Here is a 15,541-nt window from a genome sequence, read left to right as displayed (position 1 = left end):
TGTCTGAAAGTTATTCTCTGCCAGAATCTGCCTGAAGATGTCAAAGTCAGTCCCAACCTGATCTGCCTGATTAAATCTGTCTCCTACTCCTGGTTTTGTGCTGCCTCCTGGGGAATCCTAGTCACAGATGGCTGGTAACATGATCTGTGCTCAAACTAGCAATATATGAATCATTGAGCTTAATCTGCACTTGAAGGAAGCATTTGTACTGATGGAGCCACTCTAAGAATCCCCTAATTCATTAATATGTTCAGACCATGCTTGTATTTTTGCCCCTTTCTTTTTGCCAATTCAAATCGCGTTTTCCAAAGACATTGAATTGATCCATTTACCCATAAATAGAATCCCTGATGTGATTTGTGTGTTTTAGTTATTTCATTCTCTCTGAAAGCCTATCTGGTTTCTACACCTAATCCTGAACTGTACTTTTCCTCATTGTGCACTACTGCAGTGGTGGTGTTTCAAAACCATAGGCTACTAGCAGAATATGACTGGACCTTTCAGGTCCTTTAATTGTATGATTATATATATATGTAAATAACTCCATAGTATTCAGTTAAAATATTCTATGTACTTTTTCTAAATAGTCATAATACTACTTTGATTATGTCATTTTATAATTACAGTTGATAGAGGGAACATCTAGCTGTGGTGTGTGACTTTTCTATTTACATTAGTGGGATAGTACAAATAGTACAAATAATGAGAAAGTGTTACCCTCAATTGAGCACATGCTGTTATCACATTCAACTCCATGGGTTGCAGAGAAGCAAATGAGCATGCTTCTGTCTCCCTGTCATGCATTAGTCACATCTGGTTGTTCCATCCGAAGTCAGTATTAAAATTAAGATTACGCAGGAACACCAGCATAGCAACATCAGATGAGGAATAGCTTTGAGGAAGTACAAAGTATCCTTAATTATGTCACGGATTGGGATGATGCGACAAAGTGGGAATTGGGGGTGAGTAAACAGGAAAAAGATAAACGGAATACTCAGTATGAAGCACACAATAACACATGGGTAAACAGTTTCAACTGTGAGTTTTGCTCAGCTGCATTCATTTAAACATTCGACATATTTATTCTTTGCGGGCACAGACTGTTCTCATCATTAAATATGTATACATCACCACTACATTTTGGAGCCATGCTAGGTTGTCACATGGAAAGGCAGAAGGGGGAGGGGGATTTTTGTAGTTAGTGGCGGCACAAAAATAAGGCAGTGGTTTGCTGCACGTTTGGACCAATGTGCCTTCACTCGAAGCTTTAGCGGTTGGGTGTATTCAATAAAGTCTTTCAAAAACAAAGGCCCATTTGACTGTTGTTGATTGCTAGGGGCTGTCTTCCTGATTTAGATATGAAGCTGACTGACTGAAGAAAGGGGTCTAGTTATAACCAGACCAACTCTTTATACTAGAACCATTGTCTTGACAGCGGACTGCATAAACATTCCATTTCCTCTGATTTCTACATTTCAGGGCTCATGTGGCGGGCAGGTCTTTAAATACAATGTGTGTAGTCTCTTGGAGCAAGGCTTCTGCCCCAGTGAGGCAATACAATCTCACCGAAGACAGTCAGCTAAATGCATTAATTTTCTATCTGGATGAAAGGGAGTTGGGGTCTCCCTACTTCATTAGTGGTACCACTGCAGAAAGAGATTCAAGAAGGTTGTGAAGCCTGAAAAGAGATTTGCACTTTCCTGACCACTTCACTAGCTTCTCATTTTCATATTTTTACAGGCACTGAGTCCTCAAACAATAACAGAAATTTCCCATGCTGAAGGCTTGAGCTTGATACTGGTCAGACTTGACAGGTCTTTTTTTAATTCTTCTAGGCTTTGTCCATCAGTTAAGATTAGTTACTGTATCTCTTTCCAAAATACCCTTCTTTCTCCTTAGTGTTTCATTTGCCACAACAGTATGGAGGGCAAATTGTTCTTTTAAACAACATACACAGCCTTTCTGCTGTGGCCATCACTAATTTTGAGACACAAATCTTTCGGTACCTCCTGAAAACATTGTATAAAATGTAGCCCCCAAGTATTGATAGGCTTTTGGCCAGTATGTTTCATTTCTAGAGCATTTCAAGGGAACACATTGCCTTACATGATAACCATAATTTTGACTTCAGTCCTGGGATATATCATTCCAGAGTGTCCTTAAAATAATAATGTGTTTCTCTGGAGGCTGAACCAGAACAAATTAGGATATTTCTAACTTTCTGTGATTAACAAAATAATAGAGTTTATGATTATTTCTTCAAGAAAGTTACTGTACGCTTTTAATATATAACTCTTTTTTTGCTTGTACTTACAGAGCTCAGGCCTAGAAAGGAAAAGATTGATGTGGTTAGCTAAGAAACATACATGCCAACTCCATAACTACCACTACATGTAATTTTCAGGGCTGCCCTTTCATAAATACTCTTTAACTGTTAATAATCCGAGAACATAAAAACATATGAAAAGTTACAAATAGGTGTAGGCTATTTGGCCAGTTTAGCTCCATTTAGTTCTGTTTGCTGGTAGCTAATTGATCCAAGAATCACATCATAACTTTCATCAGGGATTCCCAAAAGTCAAAAATGTTTTAAATTAAACTGTGTTTTCTAGGTGCAAAGATACAACAACTTTGAAGCAAACTATTACACTCTTATTGTTTTTACCAGTTTTGTGTTATCTTTGACACTTTTGTAATGACTGAATGGTGAGTCCTCACTCCAGGAATCCTTACTTTTAATTATATTTCCTTTTCAGACCATCTCTTTTTCTTACCTTCCCGAATTGTTTTCTCAAGATCAGGCCCAAAAAGAAATGCCTTTGTTTCTCTGCATTTACACCTCTTTTTGCCTTTTCTTTCTGTTACTTTGCATTGCAATAATAAATACACAGTCTCCGTTCATATGTAAGCTGAGACCAGTTAATAACAATGATATCTGATGTTTTGAATATTTTATTACACCAATCTTTGTCAATCAATCTTCAATCCTTTGTCACATTCAGGTAATCTGTTAAGAAAGGTAATCCAAACTGGAATATTTACAGTCCATATTTCTAAATGATCACATCAATTAATATGGAAGGAAATATATATTTTTTATGACTAAGTTCTTAGCCTTCTCTCAAAATGTCACTATTGCCTCAGAAGCAATTTCTTTCACAGCGTACTTACTGTCTCTGTTCCAACATAGTTTGAAAGAAGCCAGCATTAGAAAAAAAAAGATTCAAGGCCTCCTATACTTAACAATATCTCTGTTCATCATCGATGCATGAAATTATCATGACTTTGTGGGTGGGTGCTTGCACTGTCTGCATTGCTCATAGTTCTCCTGTCTTGTGTGGGTGGGTTTTCTGCTTTTTTTCCCGCTATTAGATTTTTAAGTAATGGATGGGGGTGGAGGATTAATCAATCTCTTAATTTCTTTTCCTCAATAGTTCCATAATTGCACTTAAGATCGTCAGTTTTGGGGATGCTCAAACAGAGCTGTCCTTAAAAGTCAGAGAGTATTTTCATTGTGATCCAGTTTAAGTGGTCCATTTCACTAGGTGACATCTGCCCTGAAAACCACACACAAACATCTTCTGAGTGGATGCAATATTAACTCCTATGAATGAGGAGAAGGAGGACCTACAAACATGTACTGTTTGTTATGATAGGTCAGTTGATCAGGTCCATACAGATTTTATTTTTATGTAAGTATTATTATGTATACATATTTACTCTGTTTAACTTGCTTCCCAGTAAAAGCAGGTACCATGTTGCAGGTACAGTACCAGCCTTGGCGTTCTCTAATGAAGAAAAACTAAGATCCTGTTTTTTCATGTGGACTTGTCTGTTGCCATGGTTCTGTTTTGTAGATGTATGGGTGCTGGCCGCAATTTTTTTTTTTGTTGGCTAAGGACAACAGTGATTAATAAATCCTCTTCCCAAACCCTTATCCTTTGCAGCATTATTAAACTGGACTGCGGACAACTGAGACAGGTTCCATGAAAAGCTATTTTATTTATAGCTTTTCCTTTAAGTAGAGAAATGACTTCAATGTGGTTTTATGTATCTCCCTTAAATGCAGGGAACATTTAATAGGAAAAAATTAAGGGGAACTTAAACTGAAAGCATTTTGCAAGTCTGCAAGTGCCAGTTGGAGGACAGATTATATCTGTGCTTTGGGCACAGCATCAGACTCCCAGCCAGGGATAACTCAGCTACAGACTCCAACTCCTTCTTTCTTCTCATCCAGAATGGACGGTAGCTGGGTCTGCCTCGACACAAGCAGTAAATAGCAGAACCTAAATTTCAGTGTTCTCAGATTTGTGACTTTCTTGTAATTCGTGTTTTATTTTTTCTGAATCCCTAGCCCTTTACTATAGAAGCAATATTAATGAGTTCAAATAAAGTAAGGACAGAAACTGATTAGTTTAAACTGTATGCTGGCATTGATTATCCAAGGTCAAGGTTACCAGGTACTGTATTTAGCTAAATATGTCTTTAGTTACTTTAAAGGATGTTTTTAAGCATATTTTTTCAGGTAGTCCAAAATCCAAATTCCTGGAATATGGTTTCTGATAAATTGTCAGTCACTGAGATTTCATTTGTTTTTGCTTACCAAAGTATTTCTTGTTTTAGGAAAACACATCCTTTGGTGTATTCAAAAATCATTTTTCCTAGAATATGCCCCTTGTATTTTTAAACATGTGTTGTATCACTTGTGCCTTAGTAATTTTATGGTAGCTTTTAAAGCTTTGTTGTATGAATAAAGGACATTCTCCTTTCAAAACTTATACCTGCAGTATGGATAAAGTATATAATTTGCAATAAGCTGATCAGCCATCTTCTTGAAACTTACATCCCGGCCTCCTTCAAGAAAGATCAGAAAAAGATTCTTGGATCAATTAGCTACTTAAAAAGTGAACTCAAAGACCCCCATTTGTGATTGTTCTTGTGTTCTCTGTATTTTTTTCTCTTGCATAGTCAAAATGCCTGCTAAATTGCTGAAAAGCATGGAGACCAGATAAGAATATGCACACTATCCAAATATAAGATTTAGTGATACTAAATATTCCCACAAAATATTAATAGACAGAATGAATACTATATAAATATATATGAAATCATGTGAAATAAACAAAAAAGTTAGGTACGAAGCAGGGAATCTTTGTTCCCCAGCAAAAGATTAAAGTCTGAGTTATCTAATCAATTATCTCTGCAGAGAACCCTCTCTGCAGAGGAGATTAAGTTGCTTTTGAGTAATGATGTTCTTCTGCATTAAACCAAATTTTCTCCCACTGGAGCCCTAGGCTGAAAAGCAGTAATCTAAGATATGGTGTTCTGAAAGGGTATACCCACCCTAAATCAATAATACAACTTGAATTAAATAACTCATAAAGCAAAAAATAAGAGTACCAGGGAATTCATATGTGAGGACAATTGCAAATGCTTTAACATAAAGTTGTCTTGAAAGAATTTCAGGAGCCAGTAAGGAGGTCAGAATGAAGACAGTGTTTCTATTTTTAGGAATATTGGGGATCTGGTTCATAAATTTGCCTGGAGCGTTTTTAGCAGTTTAATATAGTCTGACTTCTAGAAGGTGCGTGTTGCTCAATTGGCCCATTACAAAAACCCTTTCACAGTTTCTGGACAGTCCACAATTAGCAGACACCCCACCTGTCTCTTATTTCCTGTTACTTCCCTCTACAGTGAAGGTATTATAGGAGTAATGGGCAATTTTTCCACCTGACTATCCCACATATACTTCCAACCAACAAACCACCTCAACACCTTGTAACTTAAAATGTTCAGATCTCCAATGCTAAGCAAGGCTTAGCTTTTTGGAGAACAGTAACTCTTCTTTTTTAGTAGTTGCAGTTCCAGTTGCCTAGTTATAAAATCAGATATAGACATTTCTTCATTAGCAGAGTCTTAGTCTTTTGGATGGATGGATGTTCTCCTGTTATGCCTTCCAGCATGTAGGGGCAGCAACATTTTTTTACAGGACAGGGTTGCTAGCCTTGTGCCCAGCCTCCAACATGGAGGACCTGGCGCCCGACGTGGGACACAAACTCACTACCCTGAGATTATTAATCTCATGCTCTTCCAACAGAGCTAACCACAGTGCTTCTCAGTCTTTTAAGATGAGTTCTTTCTGGGATCACAAGGCTGATGATCGATTTCAGACACAGCCCCTCCTTTTCTTCCTCCTTCTTTTTGTTCCTTTGGAGATCCATGCTTGAAACAGGTCATTTCTGTTGACAAGAGTGGCTAAAGCACGTGACTTTCTCTCTCTCGCTCATCCAAAGAAAGACGTGGGAGGCACCAAGGTGCTCCTACAGACCTCAATAGAATCCAGTAGTTCTTGTGAAATTCACAGTGAAAATGGAAAAATACTCAGAGCAGCTCCACTGTCTCCACAGGCCTCCAGGCACAAGCTGAGCAAGTCCGCATGTGGCAGATCAATGTACACATGTTGTGGAAGAGTTTCAGTGCAATCTTAATTCCAAAGAGTTATGTATAGCCTGTTTTATTTAATAGTATTTTAATTTCGTGATACTAAGATTGTTTACTGTAATTCACAATTATGAAAAAAAAATCCAAATGTGGATAAACAAAAAATCACCTCTGCACAAATGAAGTTATTTTCGGTATAATTTTCAAATGACACCAACACTTGTTATCATTAAAATAAACGAGCTCACAGCTGTGCGAAAATAAATGTTAACACTTGTAGCTCTGGCGCTCAGAGGTATTTTTGTTGAAGGAGCCCATTTAGAACAGGGATAGCAAGTTCATAATGTGGGATATTGGTTCTGTGTCAATTTATAGGTAGTGATTTAAAGAGTCCTTTTCTATTTATTCTGAAAACAAAAGCTGAAACGTCAATTAATCCTGAACAAACGATATAAAGTACTTCATACTTTTAAATACAGAACATAAGAATTTTTGCAAATGAGAGGAGACCTCCACTGGGTTTCAGTATTTAATTGTTCTGAGGACTTTTTATCCAGACATTATTTGACAGATGTGATGGTGTATTCTTTTCATTTTTAGATCTGAAATGCTTTTTTTTATCCTTAACTTTTTTTTTGCTATAGTCCAAATGAGATAACATGTATTATATATTTTAACCTTGATTGCAATGTTCTTTTTCATGGCTTTCAGCTTCTTTTGAAATATTTTTTATCTTTGCTTGCAATTTTTTTGTATTCATTTCATGTAATTTTGATGTTCTTTCATAGAAGCTCGTCTCTCTCCTTATATTTCACTTAATTCAATAAACTGTTTAAGTCGTTACTTCCAAACCTTTCATTTGCTTGCTTTTGGGATTAATATGTTCTGTGCTTCAAAGAGAATATCTTTAAACTGTTCCCACCCATTTTCTACTGATTTCTTTCTGATTGCCAGCAACCTAGACATTAATTGCTTTCAGGCCACATTTCCATTTCTGACTGCTAGGCTCATGCAATGAAATTAGAATGCATGCATATTTGATCATTTTAAAAAAGTCTGTTTTTGAGGAATATCGCTTTCCCAGGAACTGACTGCTGTATATAGACTTATACTGTACCTGTTACTTTCACAATATTTTGCTGCATGATACTGTCAGCCTTCTTGTGTCTGATGTGATAATCCTAAAAGTGATGAGGGAAGTTCAGTCCCAGGTTATTCAGTCATCTCTTTCCACTACCAGGTGGAAGCCAGCTGCTGCATGAATATATTGTAATTATGAATTTTTAATATTTACGCTCCAGTCTTAAAGTAGCAGTTTAATGTAAATTACTAGCAGAAAATATTCTGAGGTACAAAACATTCAGTTATGTTTACACTTCCATGTTATTCCGACCATCACAGAACAGTTGCTTAAGTCCCTAAGCACAGCACTATGATAATGCAATTCACCGTCCTTATAGTGAAATGTGGTAGCAGATGCTGGAAGTAAAATAATCTGAAGGAAAACATGCCACCTACTGGATAAGCACTCAACTTCAGCCATTTATTGCAGTGAACTCAGCTACTGTACGCCTACAACTTTCCCCGTAAAACCATGCCACTTGCCAACAGATATTACAATAAAAGAACATATTTCAAGGTCTTCTATGACTGGTTTTATAAGAATACTGCACTGTTCTAACATGTCATATATCTACTATTGGGTGATTGTGATTTTGATTGTCCATACTGACATAAAAAATATAGATAGCAATGTGAAGAAATACCTATATTTTCTTGTTATAAGATAAGATTTATTGTCCCCTGAGGGAAATTTGTTGTGGACACACAGCACTTCTGTAGATATAAATACAATGCAGAAAAAAATCCAAACACTGCACATGTATAACACATAACAACATAACATTTATAACACATTACAAAACGTATTGCACACAAGTGGATTGTAAAGGTAAAAAATTGTGTTTATCCTTGCCATTTGCATTGACAGTTTTAATGGATAGTGGAACAAAGGAATGTATGTACTGTATCTGTTTGACTTACATTTGGGACCCCTAAAATGTTTGCCAGAAGAAAGAAGTTGGAATTCAGAATTGAGGATGTGGGAAGGATCTGATATTTTTTTTCTGCCTGTTTGATTATGGCTTTTTCAAAGATTGTCTGCAGGGAGGGGTGCTGTTTCACTCCCATGACCTTCAAAGCCCTTTGGATGAGACGGGTAATTTACGATCTTAATTGACCTGATAAATTACTAACCCACACAGATCGGTGGCACTGTGGCTAAGGATTTGCGCCTGTGGCTAGAAGGTTGCTGGTTCAAATCCTGTGGCTGGCAGAGGAATCCTACTCTATTGGGCTCCTGGGCAAGGCCCTTAACCCCAACTGGTCCAGGGGTGCTGTACAATGGCTGACCCTGTGCTCTGACCCCAAGCTTCTCTCCCCACCTGTGTGTCTCATGGAGAGCAAGCTGGGGTATGTGAATAGATGAATTCCTAATGCAAGAAATTGTATAGGGCTAATAAAGTGATCTTATCTTACATTGTTATACCATATCTGATAATTACAGTATGGTAAAGGAGTAGGATTATTTCCTATTGAACCCCAAACACTCTTTGTCTTCGCAAGAAATATAAGCGCTGCTGAACTTTGGAGCAAACACTCTCAACATGAGTAATCCAGCACAGGTTACTTTCTATGTGTTCTCCTAAGTACTTACATGAATCAACCTGAGTGATAGGTTCGTTGTGGATTACTACATGTGAATGATCACCAACTGCTCTGGGATCTAAAACTATTTCTTTTATTTTATTAACATTCAAAATTAGACTATTGTTGTAACACCATTGCACAAACCTTTGGATTTCTGACATGTACACAGCTTAACTGCTTTCTCTTACATTAAACCAAGCACACCTGTATCATCTGAGAATTTGAAAATGAAGTTGCATTGACTACTGCTCGTACAATCATTTGTATAAAGTGTGAACAGAACTGGTGAGCATAGAGTTTGAAATTGAAATTGCTTAGAGTCAATAATAAATAATAATTTTAGATAGCTAATACCTTCAAAGTCTACAAATAAAACAAGAGGCAGTAACTTCACAATATTTAAGATTCTAGCCAAACAGCCAATTGGTTATGTATTTTTATAATATTGCACTGCTTACATAGTGAAACTGTACCTAATTATTAAGCTGTAACCTGGTAACTCTTGTCAAAATTCCTCCATATCAAACAGACATGAATATCATTAATACAAGCTCCCTAACTAGCTCTGACAGCAAGAAGAGAAATGATTCCCAGCAACAATGATAGTAGCCTTTTTATTTTTAGATGAACACATAAACCTTACACACAGTATAAAGTTACAGCTTGGTCTAAATTCATCCTGTGTAGGGTCAAACACAGTGCTTGGCAATTTAAACAAAATATTTAGAAGCTGTTTAGAATTGACTAGAGAACATTTTAAGATACAGATTTGTTTTGTATTTTTAGGATAATCAAAATTGAAATTTTAATAAATTACCTGAAGCTAACTATAAGGAGTAAGATAATCACAATGGTGTAACTAAATCCTAATAATATTAAGAGTACATTACAGATAAGAAGAATCTTTTTTTCTGGTATGGAAAAAAATATATATCCATGTAAGTTATTTCAAAAGGGCATAATGTACTGTATATGTAGCTGCCTTTTTTTAATTAGACCACCAATACCTGCCATCATCCACTTGGTTAGAAAACCTTTTTGCTAGTTACAAACATTCAACACACTTTTTTAACAATTTCTATTTTTTTCTTTTGGATAGAAGAAAGTATCTGTAACTGTTTATCATGTGTTTTCATGGCTAACCTACATGGTTGCCAGTGGGTATCAGTGTTCACTACATGCTTGCCTGCTTTTTTAACTGGTGTTTAAAATAGCCCACAGTCCATCGTATCTGTACACAGATCTGATGACATAAAATAGGGCTGATCTGAACTTCTAGTCTTAATATGATTGCAATCTTCTGCAGAGATTCGACTTTTAGCCCATACGATTAACCTTTTCAAATACAAACAGGATGTCTTCAGAAGGGATTTCACTACGGAGAGTCTCTGGAACTCTGAACAGGTGATTTTTTTAAGATGTTAGGATATTTCTGGAACCATTTGGAGTTACAGTAGAAGCAATAATACTACAAGTTATAGCTTTTCATGAAGCTAAAGACGATCTTGAAAAATATTTAAAAATGTGATTATATTAAAATGCTGTTATAAAGGGCTACTGTTTTATTCATATACATATAGTTTGTTGTTTAGATATTAAATCAAAATCACTATAAGGCTTCATTAAAGTTAAGAAAAGCTATACTTTTGTATGTTAGAATGGTAAAAATCAAGAGCTGTTCCGTGTTACATATGTGTTATTTCTGTACTGGAAATCTGCCATAACATGATGTTTTTCTTTTGTCCTGTACCAGACTGGGGCAGAAATTAGAAGCAATAAATGCCCAATTTGATGAGTTGGATGGGGCAGCAAAGGTCTTGGCAGAGAGACTGGAGCAGCACAGGCAGCTTCTAGCCAAGCAGTGTGATCACGATGAAGTGTGGTCTTCATTGTTGGAAGACAGGTAGACTAGACTCTCTCCACTTACTACAGCAAGATGTAACCATCATTAGACCTGGTATCTCATAGTCATCCATCTTCTATTTCTAAAGTGTTTAAAAATAGACTTTTATTGATTGATCACAAAAAGTTTGCTGAAGCTTGAAGTTTGCTGAAGTCTGTTGTCACATGACGAAGGCTCCACAGCCGAAATGTTGTCTCTTTTCTTTTCCTTTCAGCATGGAATAAACCTTTACCTGTTCCATTGCAGCCTATGCATGCTGATGCATCTACCTTCTTGAACTTCTTCTTTACAAAATGTTTGTTTCTTTTGAACTGAAATATTTAATTCTTTCACTTAAATTAGGAAATACACCAAGTGATGATTCTCATTCAAGTACTGCATCAGTTATCATAGTTTCTTTTTATCCAAGTGAAAGCAAGTGAAGTCCCACATCATTTTCTAATCAAGTGCTTTTGCTGTCAGTGCAGCCGGAGGTCTAATCGAAAGTATAAGGGTTGTCTTCAAAAATTGCAGTAAATAAAAGAAAAGCGTTCTTATTTAGCAAGTGTTAAAGCTTTAAGAGAAATTATTGGGCTTCTTTTAAAAAATGAATGGGAAATACTTGGATGGTGCTTCTATGCTGAGGGACGTTCTTATTATTTCAGATTCACCAGCTTTGAGACCAATCTCTTCTTCTCCTACGTGATAGAAACACTGCGCTGCTGCCACTCCCAGGTGGTTAGGAAACTGCCAGATCTTGTCAGTGGTCTTCCCACCCTAGCGTCTGTCCTCCGAAGGAAAATCAAAAACCGGCGGGTTGACGTGGCGTGGGAGTCGACGCTCGAAGAACTGGGCCTGGGTGGTCGTGACGCAAAAGCGCTGTGTGCCTTCTTCGTTGCCCGGGGCTACGAGGCCGAGTACTACCAGGCCGGGCAGAGAGAGAAGTACTCAGAAGATGTGGAAATGCTCATCAGGAAAGTGGTACGAAACCACGTTTTGAGGGACAGTTTGCTTCGGGCAGTGCAAGTTGTCGAGAAAGGGAAGGCTGGAGACATATCCACGAATCCAGTTGAGGCTGAAGAAAAGAAACCAGCCATATCGATAAGACAACAGGTGTGTGGGGCTCAAGACTAAATTCTTTATGTTTGCAGTTGAATCCAGTGACACTCAAGCCTAACACTATATTCAGAACATGCATCTGAACTATCAATGAGAGTGAGGTCGAAAGAGAACTGCAGTCCCAAGTTCTCAGACCGGTTATTAAATCTTGTTTACAAAATAAATTCATTGACGGTACAGAAAAAAAAATGACGAATATCAAATTTAGCACAAAATAGTGAACTTTGTGAAAGTACTGTAAGTCACAATGTTGGCGCAAAGCCCTGGTCTCCCCACAAGCAAGAGTGAGAGTTCACGAGAATTGTGACGTTAAGCGCCCCTTCCTGCTCACTAGTAACTGTAACGACTAATGTAATGTGATAAGTAAAGTAAGTCAATGCGGTGCAGCAGACATTTCACCGCAGAAGTGTTCCCATGTGATCTGCTTGCTGAGTTAACAAGTAAATAGTTTCTGTTGACAAAACCGTCTCAAAGTCAAGAACAATATTCCTATTGGATTAACAGTATTCACGAGCATGCTTGTTTACAATGTCATAGGGCCGCTTCATTTCACGGGATGTTGCCTCTTTCGGAAATTATGGAATATGGTGCTGCACATAACTGGAAATTTAATCTATTTTGTCATATAAAAATTGGAGGTTTTACAAGTTACTGTGTCCATTTTACTTTTATTGTGGTTTGAAATGCACTCATCAGTGCTGATTCTTTTAAACCCCAAAATATAAAAAGAGCATTGCAGTTCCCCTTTTAAAAACACCTTATAAACATGTTCTTTTAGTTCAGACATTAGCATTATCCTGCTTGTTCAAATTCAGGATTTATAACCTGTTTAATGATTTGCTTTCAACATGAGAGAATGTATTTACAGCTGTAGTGTAAAATATAAGCATTTTTTGTAAACAAATAAGCAAAGTTTTTTTTTTTCACTAAATCAAACCCATGTACTGTACTTATATAAAATGACCAATTTCATTTTGTGGAGTAAGTAAAAATAATACAGTCTAATCGAAATCATTTTTTCGTTTTTGTTCTTATACCAGTGGTGAAAAGATTTGGAAGTATATTTGGAAGTGCATAAAAGGTTTTTCTTGCCTTCTGTTACAGATTTATATATATATATTTTAAAAAAAAACATTGGTATATCCCTACCTCAAGTTAAATGGGCATAGATTGTCCTGTGTGTGTAATCTGTTAGAACATTTTATTTATCTCTTCAGCTCACTGCTGGCTTTATTACTCGTAATTCCATATTCTTATAACTTGCGCCATACTTCTTTATTGCTCTGCTATATGATCAAAATGCTTATTCCATTAATTAAAGGAAGAAACACATTACGTTGGCCCGGAGGATCAAGTCAACTATACTAACCATTACGTCACCAACGTAAGAAAGGGTTTCGCATTTACAGTTCTACTGAGTTCCTCGCAGCAGTGTTTGTGCTGTACATTCGCTGACCAAAACACCAGGAACCTCAAGGTGCTGAGAATTCAATCCCGTTGAAAACATAGAACGTGCAGCTCAGGTCCTCCAAGTCCGCACCTCTGTGACGTTGAGCAAGTAAGTGCGCACTTCTAAGTGCGCGAGGACTCGAGGGTTATAAACAGGGTAATGGGACAACCTCGTGTGACGTCACTCCCTGGTCACACGGCTGTCTGTTGCCGATGCTTCTTTTCCAGCGGCTAAGTGCGGTTTGACTAAAATGAATGTCGTCTCGTCTATCCCTGCACGAAAGTAGTGACACATCGTGTTCATCCATGTTGAGAAGCCTCGACTCAAAGCGGGCGCAGTAACCTAAGAAACACTTGGCAATATCGCTCTCTGTTTATGCAAAGTTTTGTACTACTAAATACATTTCATCTAGTCTATCTCTGCACAAAAATGACAGTACGACAATAGGCAGGTAAACGAATATTCCTCAATCGAAATGATGTGTGGAAATAAAAGCTTCACGTCAAAACGTCATATATAAAGTAGTCTAATATTTTTTTTTTCCATAACATCTTATGTTTTAAAACTATAAAAAAAGTTTACTAATACGTGAATGTTTTATTCTCCATGCCAATTTCTCTTCGCTGGGGTAGGCTAGAACATGAAACGTCGCTAATCCGCAAAGATTTGGGGGGTAATTTGTGTTGGGGACGCTCGTGGGCACCCTTGTGACACAATTTTAGAAATCTGACACCCTAAACCCTCGCAGATGTGAGCGAGAACACGCAGGTGAAGGGCGCAAAACGCAAGTGTGCACATTGGGACACGGCCTAAAACTTGTTTGGGATTATTCGTGTTGCCCACGGAAGATAATTAGCAACCATGAATAGCACTCCCTCTTTCCTAGTATTCTGACATTTCTCAATGAATGTATGTGCCACTAATTGTAGTGCTCAATTGCACAATTAAATAGCCTTCCTATTTTTTTTTTCACTCGGGTGAGCGCCTTAACCGGTTTATTTTTCTAATGGCGAGAAAAGGGGTTCAGCCCTTAAGGGACTTTTTTTTTAATTAAACTTTGATCTCAGCATCACACAGCAATTGCCTTGCTATAACCCTATTTCAGTCGACACTGCTTAAAAATACATTTCCTAAACTGAATGATACCACCGTGGCACTGCTCCTTATAATGAAAAAAACACTTCTCGTGGAAGACCTCGTGGCGCAACGGTAGCGCGTCTGACTCCAGATCAGAAGGTTGCGTGTTCAAATCACGTCGGGGTCATGCTTTTGGTCCCCTCCCCACGTTCTCAGAGGAAAACGAATTTCTCAGCAACGCGATTACAGGTGTTTGATGTCTTGAACACTCACAAATGTATTCAAGTACGAGGCTATTTAAAAGCGTTCCTTTGTTTTTTCCCACTGAAAACAAATTTGAGGTTTGATACAGTGTAAATGTATACACCAGGCTGTTTATCTTTACTGAACCCTGACAGTTTAATCTTTGTCTAGTTTATGATCTGACTTTTGTATTCTGCACATGAATTGCAAAAGAGTGATCACCAGTAAGACTATATATTGTGTTTTGAGTTTATTCATGCTTGTCAGTGGATGAAGCGAGGAGTACAGGACTCATCTCCGGAGTGTCTTTCTGCCCCCAGGTTTGTAACTAGGCCACGTAATCAATTGGTCTGTTTATTGTCGAGTGACCCTCGTGTTTTCCTTCAAATTCACTTAGCAATGTAATGAAAAAAAAAACACATTCTTTTTCTGCATCATCACCCCAGCTGCCAGAGCTCTCAAATGATGACAATGGGTACTGCGTTTTAAAAAATGCTGTTTTTTGAACGCAACGTTATATACCCAAATCCTGACTCATTAAAGATGCCACGGTGCTATTTTTCAAGAGTATGTACAGTGTGTAAAAAAGGGTGTCCTGGGCTTGTAAAATCAGGACAACC

At 37.5% G+C, this 15,541-nt stretch overlaps 1 protein-coding gene and 1 non-coding gene across 2 annotated transcripts; both read left to right on the top strand.

The window, feature by feature from the left end:
- Positions 1-10,358: 10,358 nt before the first annotated feature.
- On the top strand, positions 10,359-12,802 carry LOC148676934 (single-pass membrane and coiled-coil domain-containing protein 1-like). Its single transcript, XM_088615835.1, has 3 exons — positions 10,359-10,554; positions 10,904-11,053; positions 11,698-12,802. Exons 1-3 carry the CDS (start codon positions 10,505-10,507, stop codon positions 12,164-12,166), a joined length of 669 nt encoding a protein of 222 aa, XP_088471961.1. The 5' UTR covers positions 10,359-10,504; the 3' UTR covers positions 12,167-12,802.
- Positions 12,803-14,793: 1,991 nt separating this feature from the next.
- On the top strand, positions 14,794-14,865 carry trnaw-cca (transfer RNA tryptophan (anticodon CCA)). The gene has a single exon. It is a non-coding gene; the product is annotated as a tRNA-Trp (tRNA).
- Positions 14,866-15,541: the final 676 nt, after the last annotated feature.

This window comes from Lepisosteus platostomus, chromosome 2 (assembly GCF_059453375.1).
Source record: "Lepisosteus platostomus isolate fLepPlt1 chromosome 2, fLepPlt1.hap1, whole genome shotgun sequence".
Taxonomy (NCBI): Eukaryota; Metazoa; Chordata; class Actinopteri; order Semionotiformes; family Lepisosteidae; genus Lepisosteus; species Lepisosteus platostomus.
The sequence above is the reverse complement of the archived record's forward strand: the minus strand, read 5'-3'. Positions and strand labels throughout refer to the sequence as shown.